This window comes from Grus americana, chromosome 13 (assembly GCF_028858705.1).
Source record: "Grus americana isolate bGruAme1 chromosome 13, bGruAme1.mat, whole genome shotgun sequence".
Classification (NCBI taxonomy): Eukaryota; Metazoa; Chordata; class Aves; order Gruiformes; family Gruidae; genus Grus; species Grus americana.
In genome coordinates this window covers 5,639,648-5,659,843 of record NC_072864.1, presented here as the reverse complement: position 1 = coordinate 5,659,843, position 20,196 = coordinate 5,639,648, and the positions used below count along the sequence as shown (strand labels likewise).

The following is a 20,196-nucleotide window of genomic DNA, read 5'->3' as shown; positions in this document are numbered from 1 at the left end:
GCAGGAGCAAGGAGGATCAGGTACAGAGAGAAGGGAGAGGCCAAGGAGGGGGAGAGAGCCAGAGCCTGCCCTTTCAGCGGTAGGGAGCTGTGAGATCAGCTCGGGTTCTCATGCAATCTCATCCCAAGAGCTCGTGCTGTTTGATCTAGAGCCATGGTTCCCAGCCTTTTTCTGACCTCAGGGTGACTGCCTCTTCTTCCTTGTAAGTCACTGTGTTTACAGGGGCAGGTAGAAAGGAGAAATAGGGGTTGTCTGTGCTTCCTCTAGTGAGTGGCCCTTTGTGATACTGTATTAGATTCCCTACTAGAAACACCACTTTAGATCACGCAGAAGCAGTGGCATGCGTTAAAGGGCCGTGTTGTCCTTCAGTTCCTCTTTAAACCTTGGGAAGATACGGGAAATACCCAAAAAAATTCCTATCAAGGTTTTGAACAGCTGAATTTTCTTCTTTGTTGTCTAATATGTTTACCAGGCTAACCTGATGTAAGAAGTGCCCCTTAGTCTAACAGAAAGCTGCAAAAAGGTTTCAGTTGTAGATGAGGATGGTACATTGCAGAAAAAAAGAGCCATACAATGATGATATTACACCAGTTTTGTCACTGGCTTTGCCTTGCCAGTTGTGGCACAAGTTAGCGGTTGTCAGAACAGGCAGGACTTGCCAAGAATACTTAATTCTTTCCCATTTTCTCTTGATCCATACCCATGCAACAAAGAAGGGAGAGGGTGATGGCTGAAAAACAGAAGTGCTCTTGAGTCCTTGGAATTGCATCCTCCTAGCTTGTGGATTGATTTTCATGTTTAGAGAAAGGTACAAGTGCTGTACCTCCATTAAAATACATCTCTAAGCAAAACACATTCAGTAGTGTAAATAATTAAACACTATGAACAAATTACAAATAAAACAGCCTAATAGAAGATGTAGAACACTTGTACTGCATTAAAATAGATCTGGTCTGAAGTGACTGCATTATGCTTTGTGAGGAAGAGAGGGATATCAATATTGTGAGACAAACCCTAATGAATCCTGATACCGCAGACTAAATTCTCCTGCCAAGGACTGTTCCTCTAAGGCTGTATCTCAAGTGTTGTGGGGAGAGGGGAGAAAATTACATTGAGGACACTCCTAAGCTGCTCTCAAAATTGGCTGTACATCTGCAGCAGATCTTGCTGGTAATTTATGCTGATGGTCATCGTTCAAGGGTCTTTTAATACTGTCTTACATCCCTGAAATGGCTTGCCAAAGGATGTGCCATTTTCCATCAGTCGAGCCACATTTTACCACGTTAGGACACATGTAGAAATGGCACTGTGTTACACAGATGACTTTTGCAATCTCTCTAAGACTGATGCAGCTCCATTAATGTAAAAGCAGTTTTGCCTGTGACTTTGGTGGAAGAACTTTTTCCCCAAGCTCCCAGTCAATCTCTGCTCTGTTGAATGATTCCTATTGACTTCACAGCTGGCATCATGTTTGGAACTTGATAAAGTTTTAGACTGTCCATGCGCACCCCTTCCCCACCAGGCCAACTTCTAGGCGTGCTGCAAGAAGGGGGAAGAGGCAACTGAGGGAGAAGAATGGTAAGACGATGGGTACAATAAAATGAGGTTTAAGTTAATTCTTATAACTTAGTAAGCTACGTATAGTGCTGTTTGGAGTTTTTAAACATTTTCAATGAAGCAAGATGTGCTTAATATTTTTTTTTTCCTGATCTTGACGTTGACGTAGGAAATGAAGTGACTGAAGCTGAGGTGTTCCCTCGTACCTTTTAGCGACTAAGAGCTGAACTAGCAAACCAGGCTGATCTCAGTGTCTTACCTGACATCTCTGGTCCCATATTTAACGTTTTGAGTGCCACCGTGTGGTGAAATGATGCAATAATTTCTTTTTTAACTTGCAATTATTTAAATGAGCACGTCACCATTTGACATCCTGGCACATTCTACCCACTGGTGAACTCGCACTATTACTTAATTATACACTCTTATTAGGTTTTATTTCTCTTCTCCAACATATGCGTTGCAGGTGGTGCAATTTCCTTTGTCTCTTCCTGTGTGATGTCTCCCAAGAGCACAACAGAAAAACCTCACATGCTAAGCTGAGGAGCTGAGCATTATTCTCAATAGATTTATTGGTACAGGTCTGTTTATTCGCATGACTAGGCTGATGTCAAGATAGATGTTATGTCCTTTTTGTGGCAGCATGGCATATTAAAACTCTGTGATGGGAGCTGTTTGTTACTACAGGAAGATTGCAAATTCCTGATCTATCAGTATGAAGAACCAGAGAAGAGGCTCTGTACCCTCGGGACACCAGGTAGGGTGAGCATTAGAAACCAAGATCCGTTGCGGTTATACCCTTGTCATCAGAGCTGTTCAGGTAATTGTCTTACTGCTAATTTAATGACAGTGAAGTTGACATTGCTTTTATTTTATGCTCATCAAAACACCACCAAGTGATATTATTTATGTATTTTTGTTCTTTTAGTTTTATACCAGGGTTGGGGGTTTTTTTCCCCCCTCTGGTAAGAAGTAACAATTACATGATTTATATTTATATATATGATGAGTCAAGATTCACAGGGAGAGGCAGCACTTCATTGGTTGAAAACCTGGCAAAATTTTAGGTATGCATTCTTTTCAGGATTGATGTTGATTAAAAAAATCTTCAAAACTAAACATGGATTGAAAAAAAATAGCTCCAAGTTTAGCTTATATTATTCAGTTAGATAATTTGAGAGATAAAGGGGCTGGTACTTGTGGAGCAGAAGGGAAGTGTTGGCAAGAAGAAAGGTGATGATATAATTAACCCCTAGGAGATACAAAGACATAATTACTGGTTGGGGGAGAAGTATGGAAATCATAATTTGCCATAAAACCAATCTCTCTACTGAGTCTATAGTGTCTAGTAATTATGAGTGTTAAGTTCTTAAACTCAGGATCAAGACTTAAGAGGTCACAGATAAAGTGATTATTTTGTAAAAAATCATCTCCTTTATTCATTTTCTGTAGGAGCACACACTGGTGAACAAGTTTGATGTTTTCCCCTACGATTTATACAAAAGCATTGAAAATTGTGGCACAGACCAAAGCTAATACACATTCACTCCATCTTTTTATTTTGATGAAAGGCATTCATCACAGATACACCTTGGCAAGTTGTGCATTTGTGCTCTCCCAGAGGCTGGCTCCAATAGGTGCATGGTGGTCTGCCTCAGGCTTCTTGCTGCTGCTGAACATAGGGAGGTTACAGGATTATTTGCAAGCTAGGAGCTCTGCTTGGGTAGCATTCATCAAACGAGAACACATTCTTTTGGCAGCAGAGTTCAGGTAGTTGAGTGGATTGTAGAAAGATATAAAAGTATTAGCTCTGATAGACATTCTTTAGCCTAAATGACTGCAGAACACCAGAGCCGTCAGCATAAACCACACCAGAAAAGCACCTAAGTGTTACTGTTCCCATTTTAAGAGAATTAGGAAATTTAATCATGTTGCTTTAAGGTCATATAAAACCCTAAAAGAACTAGGGCCAGAGAGGTTCCTGCTCCTCCTCTTCAAGGAAAAGAACATCCATTCTCCACTGGTACACCATGCAAGAAAGGTTGAATTCTGTTTCAGATGGTTTCTCCAGAAAGTTGTCATTTGTCCATGCTCACGTGTAACCTTATAAACACTGCTAATACACAGATGAGGGCAAAGCTTGAGGAAGAGATCAGATTTGCCAGTTTTTACTATTCCCCAGGTTCCTTTGGGGATTACAGAAATTACTATTTCATTGATCAAAAGGAAAAAAAATATAAACATTCAAAGGGAAAAATTATATAAAATGCATTACAATGCTCTGGACTAACCTTTAAAGGGAGATCCACAAGGGTCAGATATTAGATGGCAGTGAACGAAGGGTCCATTACTCACTGATAAAGTTGGAAAAAGGGGTAGAAGGAACAGTATCAAATTGAAACATTTTCATGCATTCCTATCTCCATTTGCCTGCTCTCACTCTAATTTAAAACAAGCTTTCTCCTTCCCTCTGGAAAGTGCACAGGGAGGCCAAAGATCCAAACGGACATAGGGAGTCTGTGAGAGGCTAGGATCAAGCTCCCAGCACTCTGGGCCCAGAATGTTGTCTCAATAAATACTGCATGATACTGTGAATAATAGATAAGTACTGACAGTTTTTAAAGCACTTGCACTAGGTTTAGTGGAGCCTTTTGTTTATCAGCCCCTGCTAAGCTCAGATTCCTGTGGAACAGTCAAACCCGCTCTTTCCTCTTAGTCACCTCACAGTTTAACTCCTCTGGAGAAGAAAGTTTTATCTTACACAGTAGTCTCTCTTGGCAGGGCTTTTATCTGTGAAAAATTAGCTCCTAGGACTTCAGAGAAAACACCAATTACTTTCACATCCCTTCAGATGGTAAAAGAAAGCCCTACATTTTTCTGCATTAGAATGGTTTCTGTATAACCTGCACTGTATTTCTGCCCGTTAGAAGGAACTTCCCAAGGAATATGAATTTTGCCTTTGTCATCTTATATAGATTAAACACTCCCCTGCTTCCTCTTAGATCAACTTACGGATACTTGGTTTTCTTCCCTGTTTTGTGCTTAGCTTCTAATCACTACTTTAAAATCATGGAAAAAAGTTTTAGACCAAAAGTCGGCTGTACTATTGTTTTCCTAAAGTGCAGGTCTGTACAACTCACCCTTAGATGTCACAGCAACTTTAAGTGCACATTTGTGGATTCATTAAATATTAAGTCTAATGGAATCAGCTGATTTAGTTTACTTGTTTGCAAAGTGAAAGTTTCATTCCTGTGATGTCATTACAGCAGTGTGCCCACTTGAGCTTAAAGACAGACACACATGGCTATGTTACATGTCAAACTATTACTGATAATAAAATTTGCACAAGTATCTACTCTTTGGAAATCACTACAATTGCTAGGCACAAGATGCAGAATTCCTTAATTACTTGTGATACAGGTAATGTTTACTAGACAAAAAAATACAGCCTAAACAATCCACTCTGGAACCTTGGTGAACGATCATTGCATGAGTTTGCATACTAAAAAAAGCATATAAATCAGGGGACAAGGACCATACCTTCTGCCTCAAAGGTATGTAATTGATTACAGAGTAAAATGCAGAAGGAAAACAAAGGATTAATAATTCTGTTAAGTAAAAATCACACAAAGAGGTAGTTGATACGGCTTCTCCTTTTTTTGGTCACACCTTTGCAACTATAATTAAATATTAGGAGGTTAGGAAGGCACTGCTTTTCAGTATCTTGGGAGCAACAGAAAAGTATTTCAGGGAAAGCTGTAGTCCAAGTTATGAGACCAATCGCATGCCTACTACAGAATTACCATATTAAGGCTGTTGTTACTAGATATGATTGTCAAATGAATCTTGGGAAGTATTTATTTAGCAAATAAATTTTGTTTCCCAAATTATTCAATATAACATCCTGAAGTTACATAAATCAGACAACAGAATAAAAAGCCCTTGCAGGTATGCAGATGTTAAACATTTTTATCACTGCAGTTATTTATGGCCTTGCATATGTGATCACAAGTGGTATTTTTCAGGTTGCCAAAACTGGATATTCTGTACTTCACTGATTGATGACAAACTACACTGAAATATTTTATATGGATTTATTTCATTATTCCAGTTCAGTCCTCAATGGATTTTATATACTTCTCATAGGCATCTTCACTCATCAGTTCATCAAGTTCAGCAGGGTTTTCCACAGTCATCTTGATAAGCCAACCTGTAGTTAGGAAATTAAAAAGAAAACCAGTTGCTAACATCCTACAAGAAAGATTCATTCATGTTACTTCCTTAGAAAAGTACTGCCAGTAGGCAATCCAAGCCCTGTAGCCCTGGTAGAATCAAAAGGAGTTCTTATACAGGCAAAACAACGTTTCAATACTTTTAAAAAAAATGAACAAACAACCTGTCATAAGAAATGGCCTTCTGAGTCACTGTTTAGAAAGAGGAAAAAGAGCCTGACCTCTCAGTATCAAAAAAGAGAAATGCAATCAAGGGAAATAGATCTAAATTCAACAACAGTCTATGTCTGAAAAGAACAAATTGTAAAGCAGCTGTCAGCAAAGACAAGACTACAATAATACTTTCATGTTAAGTTTTATTGGGCTTGAACTCTATTCAATATATTCCATTTAAGCCTCCACACTGTTAAATTGGGAGAAGTAGGAATTGCAGAGCCATTTGTGATCGCAAGCAGCACTGCCAGGATCCAGGCGGTATTCGTTACTGAAAGATAAAAATGACATCTTACCGTCTTGATAACAAGATTTATTGACAAGCCCTGGATTATCTGCAAGGGCAGCATTAGTCTCTGTCACTTCTCCTGAGAGAGGAGAGTAGAGTTCGCTAGCAGCTTTCACACTTTCCAAAGCTCCAAACTCATCTGAAACACAGAATATGATTGAATGCTTTTAAGAGGAAAATCCAAAGTGCTTTATTTTTGTAGTCAGATATTCTGGTGATGACCTGGCCATTGAAGAAATGTCTTGATCCTGAGCAAGGAAAAATGTCAAAGAGATTGAAGTCACCAACTTTATGAAATGATCAGCAGCATTAAATGTGATGTTTATGCTCCTGAATTATTCTGGGGAACTTGCATAATACTAGCTACCTGGCTACTACAGAAGGGATGGAAATTTCTTACATTTGGCTAATCCTTTGGTTAAAGCCCTACAGCGTAGATGATCTCATAGAGGGTTAGAAGGAACAACATCCAGTTCTTGCTGCAAGAGACCTAAACACGCCTTCTATCTACAATTTAAACCTTTTTATACATAATTTGGTTACAAACTAGACACAGCCACAATTTCAGGAATCCCAGTTTCACCCAGCCCCTCTTCCCTTCTCTCTATTCCATAGGCAGTTATGGAAATGGTGCCTGGAGCAATGTCAGTCCAGAGTAACTCTAAGCCACAAGCAAACAAGGTAAGCGCTGGAGGAACACAGAGCTGTCAGAAGAACAGATAGGCATCAACACAAGGAATCAGAGAACAACGTGTTCTGGGAAAGCCTGGAATTAGACTAAGGCCAGAACGGGTAGAAAAGAGGAACTAACTGGAAATGAAATTCCTCCAGATAAAACAAAACTACACGTCGGTTAATTAAAACCCTAAACAGAAAGGCCTTTTGTCTAACATTCACCATTCAATGTGATGAAATAGATTTGGCCATAACAGTTGATACAGACCTGTTTCACAAGAAACATGGCAAAAGAAAGGCCTGCTACTTTACCTCAGAAAATCTAACTGGTTCTGCAACGTTTGAAGCTACTGACAATCTTTTCTTCATATACTAGCGAGACAGCTCTTCATGTAAATACAGGAATAGGTTTTTCCTTTCTACCTGTTAACGCTCACTCTTCTTTAACATGGAAAATTAAAAATCATTATATTCTTAGTCGTTCAGTTATGTACATTGCTAATGAGCAAAACCCTGTAATTACAGTTGATACCCCAAAATTACTGAGTCTGTATATTCATAGAAAAATGAGAGCTTGATACCAATTAGATGTTTCACATAGTGCAACTCATGAAATGCATAGCTGCAGAATTACAAATAAGCCAGCTGAAACACTAGCGAGTTCAAATCAAAGCATAAATATTTTGAAAACAGAGTATAGGTAAAATTATTACAAAAATATATTTCAAATATTTGATTTTTAAATAAATATCTTCACAGTTTAATAAGCAGATATTTTCTGTTGACAGTGAGAATTTGAAATTAAAGCTGTCTCTTGCAGAAATACCTGCATTTATTTTGCATCCAGAAGATTTATAATGGTATTAATGAACATAAAGATTACTTCATAAAATTCATCTTTGCAAAGGGGGAGCGGGATTAGTAAAATAACTTCATTAGAAATTAGAGCTGGAACTTACCATGTTTATTCAATTTTGTCCCAATTTCTGGAAGACTACAGTAAACAACATCTCCTAATGCTTCCTTAAAAGAAAAACAAAAGCATTAAAGCATACATTAAAGAAACTATACATAAGAGAAATCTGATACGGTAACTCTAAAACCTGTATAGAGGTAATCTCTGTCTCTAAATTTAATTCTCATTCTTTAAAGACTTAATATTTTTTTCACTTTTCTTTTTAAACATTTAACTGTTTTGTTATCATGCCCCAACTGCCAAATTATTGTTTACCTCTTACAGTGTGAACAACCCTCAGGCTGAGTTACAAGGTTTATATACAGATTTCTTCAGGCAGAATGAGAAATAACATCTGCTGATCTTCTTAGCATCAGCTAAAGTAACAACTGTTTTAAAGGACAAAGTTCCCAACGATTTGGGGCAATTACCTTTTTGTTACAAAGCACAGAGGATTTACTTCCAGTGCAATTTGAAAGAAAGCACAATGCTTCCTCCCCAGAGACAGGGACAATTGGAAAGCTGTTAGCACAGAGTTTGTACTTACTGACTTAATAAGGAGCCTTATCACCATAAGAATCCCCTCAACCAGAATAGGCTTCTGCCTCTTCACTGACAAATGTACCCTGTCTCACAAAACACTAGGGACCCTACAGAGTATTAGATTTTTTCACAGAAAACTGAGATTATGGGAAATGGTGTTTGTCCTAATAAACATTAATTCCATTTCACTGATAGCTTCTCAAAGTAGATTTTCTTAAGTTTCACATATTGTGAATCTCTATCCTGTATTTGCCTGTTACTATTCCAAATCAAGTACTTGTACGAGAACAAAACAAAAAATCCAAAGGAATTCCTATCCTAGAGTAAGAAATATATGTGATTGTACTTCTATTCACAATTGTTCTTTAGCCAGAGGGAATACACCATATTCATGTTCAAGGGAAATTTGTCCTGAGAAGTGCATGATACCCTCTTCACATAGCCACAAACTCCTCAAGGCCTATAAGAACTGAAGTAATAAAGGAAGTTCTAAATTCTGCTCTCATCAAGTTCAGCTCTCCACAGGCCCAATCCAAAGTGATTAAGAATTTATCAGAATGCTGAAGCAGCGTTAACTTCACAAATAATGTGATAGATCCAAGTCCAAAAATTGGACTCAGTGTATATAGCATATGCAATTAGAACAATAAAAAAAACAGTTACTGTCCAAAGAGCAAGGACAAGAGTAGGTATGCATAAATAAATACTGCAGGCTTGGGTAAGAGGGGGGGATCAATACCTGTGCAAAATTGCTGATTCCTACTGTTCCAATGCCATTTTCAACGGATATCCACTCATGCTTGTCTGTGAATTTGCGGGCTAAAATGAAACAAGCTTGATATTTCAGAAATAAGTGACATATTGCTCACTTAAATACAATAACACATTTGCAGGCTTAAACTGTGTGTGTGTGGGGGGGGTTTACTAAGGTTAGTTTTGTTTGGTTTTCCTTGGAAAAATATTTTAAACAGCATATACAATTTACAGAAGCATTTTGTTCTGCTCATGACATGCTTAGTGAAGCGGTAGAAGCTCACTAGGTGTTCTGAGCGTATCACTAGCTCCTGTGGGAAACTAGAGACTGATAAAATACAGGAGCAAAAGGAGTAGTTCTACTTCAAACAAAAGTATAAATGTAAAGCACATATGTGTAATTTACAGTTATGCATTTCTACGATAGCTTAGTGCTTTTCCAAGTATATTTAGTGTTTGTTTCTAACAACCACTTTATTATTTCGGGAAGGCCAGTGTTAATGACCTGTTAGCAACAGAGTCAGCATTACAGCATCTCTAAGTACTTAAATAGAGCCATCAGTTGAAGTAAAGTTGCAACCTAGCTAGCGAAAGTGGCTTATTTCCTTCCCTCCCTCTGACATTTCCTACAGAGTCTGTTTCTCCCTGGTTAATCTTGTCACAGATCTATATAATGTTAAGGCAAATTAATACAGGGCAAATTAATAAGGTGACTCACACGGGTAACTGTTACTGAAGAGAATTTGCTCTCTGTTAATACTATTGCTGTGAGAACACCGCCGTAGTTATTCTGTATAGTTTTAAAATAAGCCTATTTAAGACCATGTTAAGTCTCTTCACAGCAATCTTACAATTCGACATATTTTAGATCTGTAAGATTCAGGGCAGCTTGTACTAGCTTTTATTAGAAGCAATTCTTTTTATAAAGTCACATGGAAAAACTTCAAAAGAAGACATTGAAACAGGCAACATTTTTCTTGCTAACATTCACCTGGAACTTTTGTCACTCTGAGCATTTTCAGCCTGCTTTTTCCATTTTCTTACTTCCCAAGTTTCCCACAGATACTTTTTTTCTTTTTAAATTTATTTTTAATTTTCACTTGTAGCATCTATTCAATCAGGCAAGGGCTGTTCCAGAAGCCTGAGAAGATAACTTCTTAAACAGAGCTCCCTGTGTGATTAGTGCCAAAGTAGTACAGCTGGACCTTCCTTCCAAGTCCAAAATTCTCTTCTTAAGCTCCTCCTCTAGGCTGGACTCCTTACACCCCCTACAGAAATTACACTTCTGCAAAGCCTTGTATATTTTCTCAACTTATACATGAAGGAAGACTGAACTTCTCACCACAGACCTGCTAAAATCTTTCCACTGTCAGTCAGTCATATTTTAAGCTGTTTCAATTGTAGTGATCCTCTTATTTCTGTCTGAACACATGTTAAGAGAAGCAAGTCTAAAATAAAATGGTTTGTCTTTGAAGGTGGCCTAAGTTTCATAGACCTCTGTAGAGCAATACATGTTTTTGCAAGTACGGTAGATGAAAAATTTTGAGTAAAATGCAAATATTAAGTTTTTTTCCCAGGAATTATCACTCGAAAACCCCAGAGAATTTCAGCTAGCATTATTTATACCTACAAAAATCTCTCAGGATGCTTTCTAATGAACAGAAGAAATCAAATGTCTTAAATCATTTTAGGTCATTAAACCCATAGGAATTTCATTGGAAGCGAGTAATGAACCATAAGAACAGAGAATGACACAGAATCTCAAACCCAAGCTAAACATTTGTGACATTACACATGTCATAAAGAAGCCAACCAATATATTTTTATATAGACGAATAACATTGTATAAGATTCATTTATAAAGCAAGGTTAAACAAACAAACAGACCCAAACCCACAAAAAACCCAGAAGACTTCTATGATCAGTTTGCAACACAGCAGTAAAGTGTTCTCAGTCAGAAGAGCACATAAGCTACTTGTAGGACAAAAAAAAAAGAAAAAGGTAAAAAATGAAAAATTCTAACCATGTAACAAAAACCACTGCAAATAAAGGTCAAATTAAAAAGTTAATAAGTAATCTCAAAATTTGAACTTTGAACCCATCAAATAAATCAAATTAAACAAATATGAAGTGTCAAGGCATACCAAATCTCTTCTGAGCATTCTTTTTCAGAAGAGCAGCTAAATTTACTCTAGCTTCATTCATTTCAACATGACTTTGGTTTCAGCTTAACTAGCACATTCTGAATTCAGACCTTCATTTAGCTTAGCCTGCCTCTATTAAATATTTCATAAATATATACCTGAAAAGTGAAGGAAAAGTCACACCTCCACAGAGAGGCATACAAAATTTTTCCTCTCTGCCTAAAACAAAAGCATAATTTATGTTATTCCTTCAAGTTACATCTAAACAATGGGTACATTAAACAATTAGAATAGTGAAAAAAGCTTAGATCTTGACTCCCTTAATTTGCAAAGATTGACTAATAAATGTTATTCCTTTCCCTTGCAGCAGGAGGCAGCTAAACAGATAGGTTAAAAGATTATCTGGAAGGAAATTTATGACCTCTTCTCAGCGGCAGTCACTACTTTTATAGCATATTCTCCTCCTCTCCTACCTTTTCAACATTTCTGCTTGCTAAAGTACCACGGATTCTGTTGTTCAGACTTCTGTGGCTAACTTTCATTCAAGGAGAGCTTCGACAGCAGCAGATACTTTCAGAACTAACTACATTAGTGCAAAATCACACTGAGCACTGAAATGCAAGTCCACCTCCTGCCTTACCACTTCTGTAGCTGGCACAGGAGCTGGCGAGACAGAGTCAAACTTCTTCGGCCCGAACAGGCCCAAGGCCCTGAAGTTCTGGCTCAGGTTCCTGGCTGCCCTCGCCAATCTGACTGCTGTGGCCACGGCAGGCCGGCCTGCTCCATCCACCCACTTCTGCCCCTTTTTTGTGCTGCTGCCGATCCTCCTCAGAGCTAGCAACAAGCTGTTTTGGCACAATGATCCCAGGAAAAGCTATTCACTTTGTCAAGTTCATTTTCTCCACAGCCCACTCAGTGAAGCCTCCGGCTGGGGCCAGGAGGGTACAGGGACGCTTTGCTGAAGATCTACAGCATGAGAGTACGTTAAAAGTTTTCTGCCAATTAAAGGAGATGAACCAGCTCCTGACGGGACGAATAACTGGGAGAGTGTCAGCACCAGGATAAGGAACAGGTGAAACCCTCTCTGCCAAAAAGCAGGGAGGCATTAACTTTCCCCTGCAGCCAGAAGCCCTTGCAAGGTTTCAGCCATCTTGCGAGGCTTTTCCCCGACTCCACATGACACCAACGGGCGGAGGGGACCCGCCCGAGCCCAGCGCGGCCATGGGGAAGCTGCAGCATCCCGCTCCACCCGGCCGTGCTCTTCCTAGCCGCAGGGGCAGCTAAAACACACCACACGCCTCACTACGAGGTGCTCCTGCACACCAGAAACAGATCTAAACTTCACGGCTACTCCGCGCACAAGGCCACTTCAGCCCTCACCGGCTGTTGCAGGCGGCAGGCTGGCGGACAAGCGGGGGCAGCCAGCAGCGCGGCCAGCATCGCTCCTCCGCGGGCTGCAGCCGCCCACCCTCCGCTCCCGGAAGCCCTGACAGGGAGCGACGACTCCTGGCGGAACCGCGCCTCCCTCCCGCCGCCCCCCGGCCGCCACTCACCGGACAGCACCAGCGAGCTGGTGGCCAACCTGCGGGCCACAGGCACCCGCGGCGGCGGCGAGAGGCGCGGACAGCGCGGCACCAAGACCGGCCCGACCCACCGCAGCGCTCGCCACGCCATCTTTGCTGGGGGCAGGCGGGGGGTGGTGCCGCATAGAGCTCCCGCCTCGCGGGGGCGTCGTCAGAGGCGGCCGTTACCGGCAGCCGTTGCAGGGAGAGAGGGGGTGGCTGACCCCGGGTTCTCTCAGCCGGCGGCGGGATTCGTGACAGGGAGTAACGGTTTCTGAAGAGCCTTCTGGCAGCCGGGCGGCGAAGTTGCCTCGTGCCCCGCCGTGCCTGGGGCGGGAGCAGGCCGGGGGAAAGAAGGCGCTCCGGGGTCGCCATCTTTCCCTGGCGCTTGCTTGGCAGAAAGCGAGTGGTGTTAGACGAACGGTGCGACAAACAGTGTTTTATTAAATACAGATGCTAATTCTACAAGAAGTACACGCGGGACACGTTATCTTAGATTTAGCACTGTTCTTTGCTAATACTTCATAATAGCATCAGTAAGCGACACTTTATTGGTTGAATGACAGAGCGTTTTAGTCAGAAGGCACGATAACCTAAGTCTAGCCACTGCACCTGATAGTTAAAATTTAAATCTTTCACCCACAAAGTGATTTTCATTGTGGTTAGCATTTAATTGTTGACAGGTTGTTCCAGTTGATCGTTAGTAACTGGCTTCTCTTCCTTCTTGCATTTAATTCCAAGGAAACTGAAAAGTTTCATAAGCATTAGATCAACAATTTCCTCTTCTTCTGAAGCCTAAAATAGCAACGAGAAATAAGTTACTTAGATGTGCAGACCAGAAGTGGATACAGTCTCTGCTGAAGCCAGAGTCACAAGAGAAAATCTCTATTTGAGGTGAAACAAGCCAATTTTCACTCTAAGCAGAGCACGAGTAACTGCCAAAGCAAAACATCATGTCGATGTTTTCATCAAGACACAAGTCCCAGGTGAGCATGGGTGAGCATGGACATTACAGATGTAGTTTTGGCTCTGTGAAAGCCCATGGAAATCTTGCTGCAGAAGCCCGGAGTTCGCTTGCCAGCTACCATACAACTAGTAGTATATACAATGAGCCACTCGCCGTTTCTAGATGAAGTCAAAGAGAAAAGCTAAAAATATCTTGTTTTCTATTGACCATATCCTTTGTTTTCATCTCCCTTGACTTTATGTAAAACATAGACGAACTTTCAACAGTACTGGTATACTAAGCTGGACTTCACACCATGTTATCATAGCTTGAATGAGCCAGGCACTGACCCATGACATTTTTAACGGGAGCTGTAAAGTCCTCATGGACTTTAGTAGCAGTTTTGGCACTGATTTCAATGGAGCTGGGGCACAAGTCTAAGACTTTCTTGCTGGATTTAGTATCTGAACAGAAGGCTACAAATCAGATCTTGTACTAAATCTGAACAAGGACTCGTCTGAACAGGAATGGACAGCATAAATCTGGAAAATCTGAAGTGTGCTTTATGAGTAAATGTTGACTTCTTAAGAGTTGGACTGAATTTACATGGGCTTCATCCAACGGTAGAATACCTAAATCATGAGTAAGCACTGCACAATAAATGTTAAAAATGGCAAGAGAGCTTAGATGAACACAATGAACACACCTGGTAGTGCTTCTGCTCCTCACTAAAAGCAACCAGAATCACCGAAATGAACAGATTCAGCACCACAAATGTCATGAAAATTATGCAGGATCCAATTAGGAAGGAGCCTAAAACTGGATTGTAGTCCAAGACCTGTAGTATTAATAAGGTAAGATGACATATTTTGATTGAAAAAAAAAAAAGAGCATACATACAAGCAGTTAATACACAGTGAGTTTGTCTCTGAAAATCTTCGTGGCTAATAAATTATGCTATATATATTATATATATAAATTTAGATAGAATATTTTTTATATATGATATATGAATATGGGCAATATTTGGGGTTTGTTAAGTGTTTGCATTTGAATGTAACAGCATGAAAGTTTCACTTGAAAGTTGACAAGCCTGGAGATCTGTTTATCCACAGAACTAACAGCTGAAGCTCCATCATGCCTCAGCTTTCAAAGTACAGATGAAATCTCTGTATGCTTTTATTTAGTAGTGTCTTTACAAAGAAGCCCAGTCAGACTGTCATGGACACATATCAACTAAGGGTTGTGCAGAAATCCCAAAACTTCATTTTCATGTAAGCTATTATGTAGGAATATATTTTCATGATTAACAATATGAGTTGTAGATGTGAAAAACTTTATGCCCAATTACTGATCTTGAAAGCTACCCATACCCTGTTGGAGTATTGGATCCATGGTCTAAAGACATCCACTGAGCGTGGCTTCATGGTCAGAGATGTCTGAGAACTAGCTTAATCCACAAAGAGTCATTCAAAGGATATTGTAATATGTGAAATAATTTAATGAAAAAGTCAAGAATAATAAAAATAAATGTAGCCAAGTTCCCTTGTGGAAGGTCTTGTCTTTCTTGAGAAGCTGATGGATGTGTGTTAAGAACAAATGCAAGGCATCGCTCACTGTTCTTTCTGCAGCTGAGAAAATTGCTCAAAACTTTCTGTGGTCAATAAGTAACATATCTAGTTAAAATGTGAGCACCTTTCTCAATGAAAGGTTCATTTTGATTCTACTGAATCTACTGGGATGTGAGATATATTTCACCTGGTGTCTTTTTCTTGTCTTGATGAGAAGAGGTGGCTGCTTTAGGAAGCTGTGGAGCTTGCAAAATTAGATTAATGTCTAGCACTAATTGTAAGTCTTTCTATTTTCTGGGTCAAAGCATATTTGATAGTTGAGATGCTAATTATACAGTGATAAATTTCTCAGAATTAGAGGTGGTACCTCCTCATAGTTGAAGATTCCCAGCTGAAGACTGACCATGGTCTCTGCTGAATCAAAAAGAGTTTTGTAAGAGTAGAGTTTCCAGCCAAATATCAAGTTTGTCTGCAGAGGAAAGAAGGCATATCTTGTGTCACAATCAGAGTCCTAGCTGCAAAATCAGCTAATGACTGCTGTATTCAGAGAAAGCCCTCCTAGCTTGTCATCAGAGCCATGAAGCTTTTTGTGTGTTTTGGTTTTTTGTTTGTTTGTGTACAAACAGGGGAAACACCAGGCAAGGTCACAGAAGATGACTAATCTAGAGCTAAGAACTGGATTCACGCTTTCTGAATGTGTTTAGCTGTAAGACCTTTTATCACAGATATGACAATGTCTTGTATCTGCTCACCTTGACGCTAGATATGTAAAAAATATGCAAATACATGACAAAATCATGAAGGTAATTTAGCCCACCTCCAAGGAGCAGATTTATCCCTGCATAAGTGACCAAATTAATCATAGTCACAAACACTTGCCTTTCGGTGCACAGATCCTTCCAAACAAGCAACCTTCTTCTTTGCCCTCAGGCAAAGGGTTCTGTTTTCTTCATTTATATCTTGTGGGCCTGCTGAGTTTGATTTAAATGGAGGCTGCTGCAGTCTCATCTTTTTCTCTATCCCTCTGCCTCTTTCTTTCACAGCTCCATCACTTGCATGATGTGACAATAGGCTGGGTCATGGAACTGAGCTGATCACTTGTTTTACCTTTTAAGTTTGTGGCCACACCAGTGCCTAAAGCTACTCAGTTGCTAGAGTGTCGGTGCTGGAGGGAGAGATGAGGAACGTGAAATCAGGCAGTGTGAGACTGCAGGAGGTCCTGTTTGTCATGGGACTGCCCTTTGCAGGACAGTTTGGATTTGGCTCAGATGGTTTCCACTTTTTTCAGTGATTTTGCAGTTGAGATGTGCTGAATTTCCCACATCACTCTGCCAGAAGATTTACACAAAACATTTCAGCTAAAACAGTAAATAGTTGCAGTCCAATAATTCCTTAATTTCATTAGAATGAAAATATCATTTTATTTGTATAATATGTATTCCTATAATAGGCAGAAAAATAATTATTTCCCACTTAAAAACTAGCCAAACAGAAAATGGCACTTGCTGCACTCTCCCCAATTTGAACTTTATCCAGAAAATGGTTTTTTTTTTCTGTACTTTCTTCTTTGTCATACCTATTACACACAGAGAATCCATTTTTTTGTATCAGTGCGTGATTTTTGTACTAAATTTCAGTTTGTGAAGAACAGACAAGTGGATATTTTAACTTCTATTTCACTTATACTGAAGAATTGGGCTTCAAGCTGCTAACCTAAGATTCAGATAGGCAGCTTTATTCAATTTGACATTTCAAAGCTATGTTGCTTTCAGCATTCAGAAATAATTCATTTAACCTGACAGTACCTGGATGCAGACTGCAAACAACAGAAACCACAGTGGTACTCACAGCAATGGAATAGGCGAGGAACATGATTGCAATAACAGTGATGAATCCAGAGATATCACCCCACGCCCTCCTTAGAGTTGAAGTGATCATGTTTAGTTTAGGGTTGAGCCTCAGGAGATGCCACAGTTTCACTGTGGAGAGGAGCACTAGGAACGCAATCAGGTAGCCAAGAACTGCATCAGCTCTTGCTGTTTCATTAAAGCTTACACAGCTGTTAGGAGGAAAAAAAAAAAAAAGGTGTAATAGACTGTGCACACAGAAGTATTTGAAGTGCATAAACGAGTATGCTGCAAATGCCAGTCACTCTGTCCTTGTTTTCAGCGGTCAGCTGACTTGAGATCTTACTTGAATGTTCCCATCTGTACTTCCTGCTGCATGCACACAAAAAGCTCAGTTGTACATGGCAGAGGTTTTTTTTAACAGCATTAGCTAGAGCTGAGAGAGGGTCTAGGCTGTAGCCCAAATGCTGCCCATTTTTAGCAAGTCACAGTTTAAAGGCAGCTAATGCAAACTTACCGTCAAATTCTGACCCTTAGAAAGGAAGACAGGTTCTTCTGTGCATGTGTGGTTGAAGAGGATGGGGTTACTGGTGCTGTGCAGCTAGCAGATCTAGTGGCTGTGACAGGCTTAACTAATTTCCCACAAGTTGTGTGAGAAGGTACTGTAAGGAATGACGTAAAAGATTGGAAGTCAGAACTGTGATCTGTAGCTGAGGCAAGTTAAGTCTTCATGTTAGCTGAAAAAACCAGCTTGGTAATACTTATACTTACCCTTTTTAAAGGTAGCACATTGTTTGTCCTTACGATTTTGTTTACAAAAATCATGACCACAAAAAGATTTTATAAATTGTATATGCCAATATAGCACATGGCGTATACCTATATGGTATATGCATGCTGCATTAGCAAGAATGTAGCTGTCAGGTTAAAGGAAGTGTTCGTTCGTTCTTCTCATGCAGCACTTGCGGGGCTGCATCTAGAATACTGAGCCCAGTTTTGGGCTCCCCCGTGGTAGGAGGACATTGAAGGGCCACTGAGATGGTTGGGAGTCAGGACACAGGACATATGAGAGAAAGATGTGCCAGCTGTGTTTGTTCAGCCTGGAGAAAAGAAAGCTAAGGCCTCTAATTGCTGTCTCCAACTACCTAGTCAGTGGTTATAGAGAGGATGTAAGACACTTCCTGGAGGTGCACAATAAAAGAACAAGAGACAACAGCCACGAGCTGCAGCAAGAGGAATTCCAGCTGGACATGACAAAACCTTTTTTTTCTCCTACAGTGAGTGGTTCAGCACTGGACCAGGGGTCCAGGGAGGCTGTGGAACCTCTGTCCTCAAAGATACTCAAAATTCAACCAAACAAGGCCTGGAGCAGCCTGATGTAACACCAAAGCAAGAGGTTGGAGCACAGACCTCCAGAGGTCCTTCCTAAATTATCCTGTGATTCTGTGACCTCTTTCCTGTGTGACTGTTTTTTAACAGATGTTATCATTTTCCATTCTGTATAAAATAAGCCATTCTTGTCCTCTAACCAATGGCTTTTTACAACAAAGAATGAGGCAGATTATGTACTATCTGGATGGATGTCCTGTAGCAGAAAGGCTTGTTGATTCAGAAGAGGGTGATGCAGCTAGGTTAGGGAAAAATGTAGGAACTTGGTGCTCAGGTCTGCTGGATTTTATTAGAGCAGTATCAGAAGAAAATCCTATTACTGACACACATCTAAGCCCTGAAATACTTACAGGCTTCATGAATATAGCCATATAGGGTAGCATTATCTAGCACTGACCACCTGCTGTCTGGGAAGAGGAAGAATAGATTTGTTTCTGCATAAGTAGTGCAAAGGATGCACTAAGTAGCATTAGTACTTACTCCTCTTTGTGTTCCTGGTAGTAGCTGATGTCTCGGGTCCCAAGGATTGTCCGCTTCACAAACACTGACAGGGCACTCCAGCTAATCAATATAATGGCCATCTCCAGGAGATTCCACTTGCTGTGGAAGTATCTCCATCTCAGAGTCTTCATCAGTTTTCCCTGTGAAAAGAGGAATTTTACAGTTTTAGTCTCGTGACTTCATATCATACAATGCACGTCTAAAGATTATGGCTATCCTCTCCACAATAAAACAGACCACATCAGTAAACCTACATCTTGCACTAATTTCTCATTGTCTTTCTCAGAAGAAGCATTCAATCCAAATAAAATATTGTCTTCCTATTATTTAATACAGATACAGTATCTGAGTCAATCTTCATTGGTACAAGTCAGCAGCAGCACCACTGAAATCAAGTACAGTCCCAAAGTTTTTGTAAGTGAAATCAAACCCAAACACAAGGTGATGCTGTCAGCCAAGCTTTCCACTGGGTCTCACCTGTACAATCATGTAGTACACAATAAAGAGGAAATAAATTACTTCTGCTGCAACCACAAAGATATGGAGACTGTTGGTGTACGGGTAAAGCCGGACACTTTGCAGCTCTGCGCTTGTAAAGAAGGCCCCTGAAAAACAATGTTCACCTCAGTGCTCTAATAATTACATCTTTCTGTTCTCATTCAAACAACTCAGTTCACCAGTAAGACTTCTGTACTCACTTTCACATCAATGTGAGACTGAATACAACTATCAAACTAAGATTAAGACTTGATTATGTGAGTAGCCTTATAAGCGTTCTTTGAAATTTTCCTCAAATAGGAACTTCAGGCAGTCGATGGCTTTTAGAGTGCCAGTGCTCTCTTGTATGACAGTATGATATTAATCCCAGCAGGGCTGCATTTGGATTGGACTACAAATGCAGAAATGTAGCAGGAAGACCTGGAGATGCGAATCTGAATCTCATTCTAAAAAGAAAATTAGCTCAGTTTTGTGGTCTGTTTTGGGCATTTTCCAATACTGGGACAGACCTGAGGGAGGCT

General features: G+C 40.1%; 2 protein-coding genes across 2 annotated transcripts in view; both read right to left on the bottom strand.

Moving 5' to 3' along the window:
- Nucleotides 1-2,971: 2,971 nt before the first annotated feature.
- On the bottom strand, nucleotides 2,972-13,073 carry GCSH (glycine cleavage system protein H). Its single transcript, XM_054840758.1, has 5 exons — nucleotides 12,915-13,073; nucleotides 9,204-9,283; nucleotides 7,926-7,989; nucleotides 6,299-6,430; nucleotides 2,972-5,767 (listed from the first exon to the last, which is right to left on the bottom strand). Exons 1-5 carry the CDS (start codon nucleotides 13,033-13,035, stop codon nucleotides 5,670-5,672), a joined length of 495 nt encoding a protein of 164 aa, XP_054696733.1. The 5' UTR covers nucleotides 13,036-13,073; the 3' UTR covers nucleotides 2,972-5,669.
- A 40-nt stretch (nucleotides 13,074-13,113) lies between these two features.
- Nucleotides 13,114-20,196, bottom strand: part of LOC129212424 (polycystic kidney disease protein 1-like 2) — a 42,763-nt gene continuing 35,680 nt past the window's right edge. Inside the window, exons 38-43 of the mRNA XM_054840991.1 lie at nucleotides 19,655-19,782; nucleotides 19,157-19,317; nucleotides 17,289-17,499; nucleotides 15,808-15,909; nucleotides 14,576-14,707; nucleotides 13,114-13,718 (exon numbers count right to left, since the gene is read on the bottom strand). Coding sequence (XP_054696966.1) covers nucleotides 13,593-13,718; nucleotides 14,576-14,707; nucleotides 15,808-15,909; nucleotides 17,289-17,499; nucleotides 19,157-19,317; nucleotides 19,655-19,782 — 860 coding nt within the window. The 3' untranslated portion in view covers nucleotides 13,114-13,592. The remainder of the gene's footprint in view (nucleotides 13,719-14,575; nucleotides 14,708-15,807; nucleotides 15,910-17,288; nucleotides 17,500-19,156; nucleotides 19,318-19,654; nucleotides 19,783-20,196) is intronic.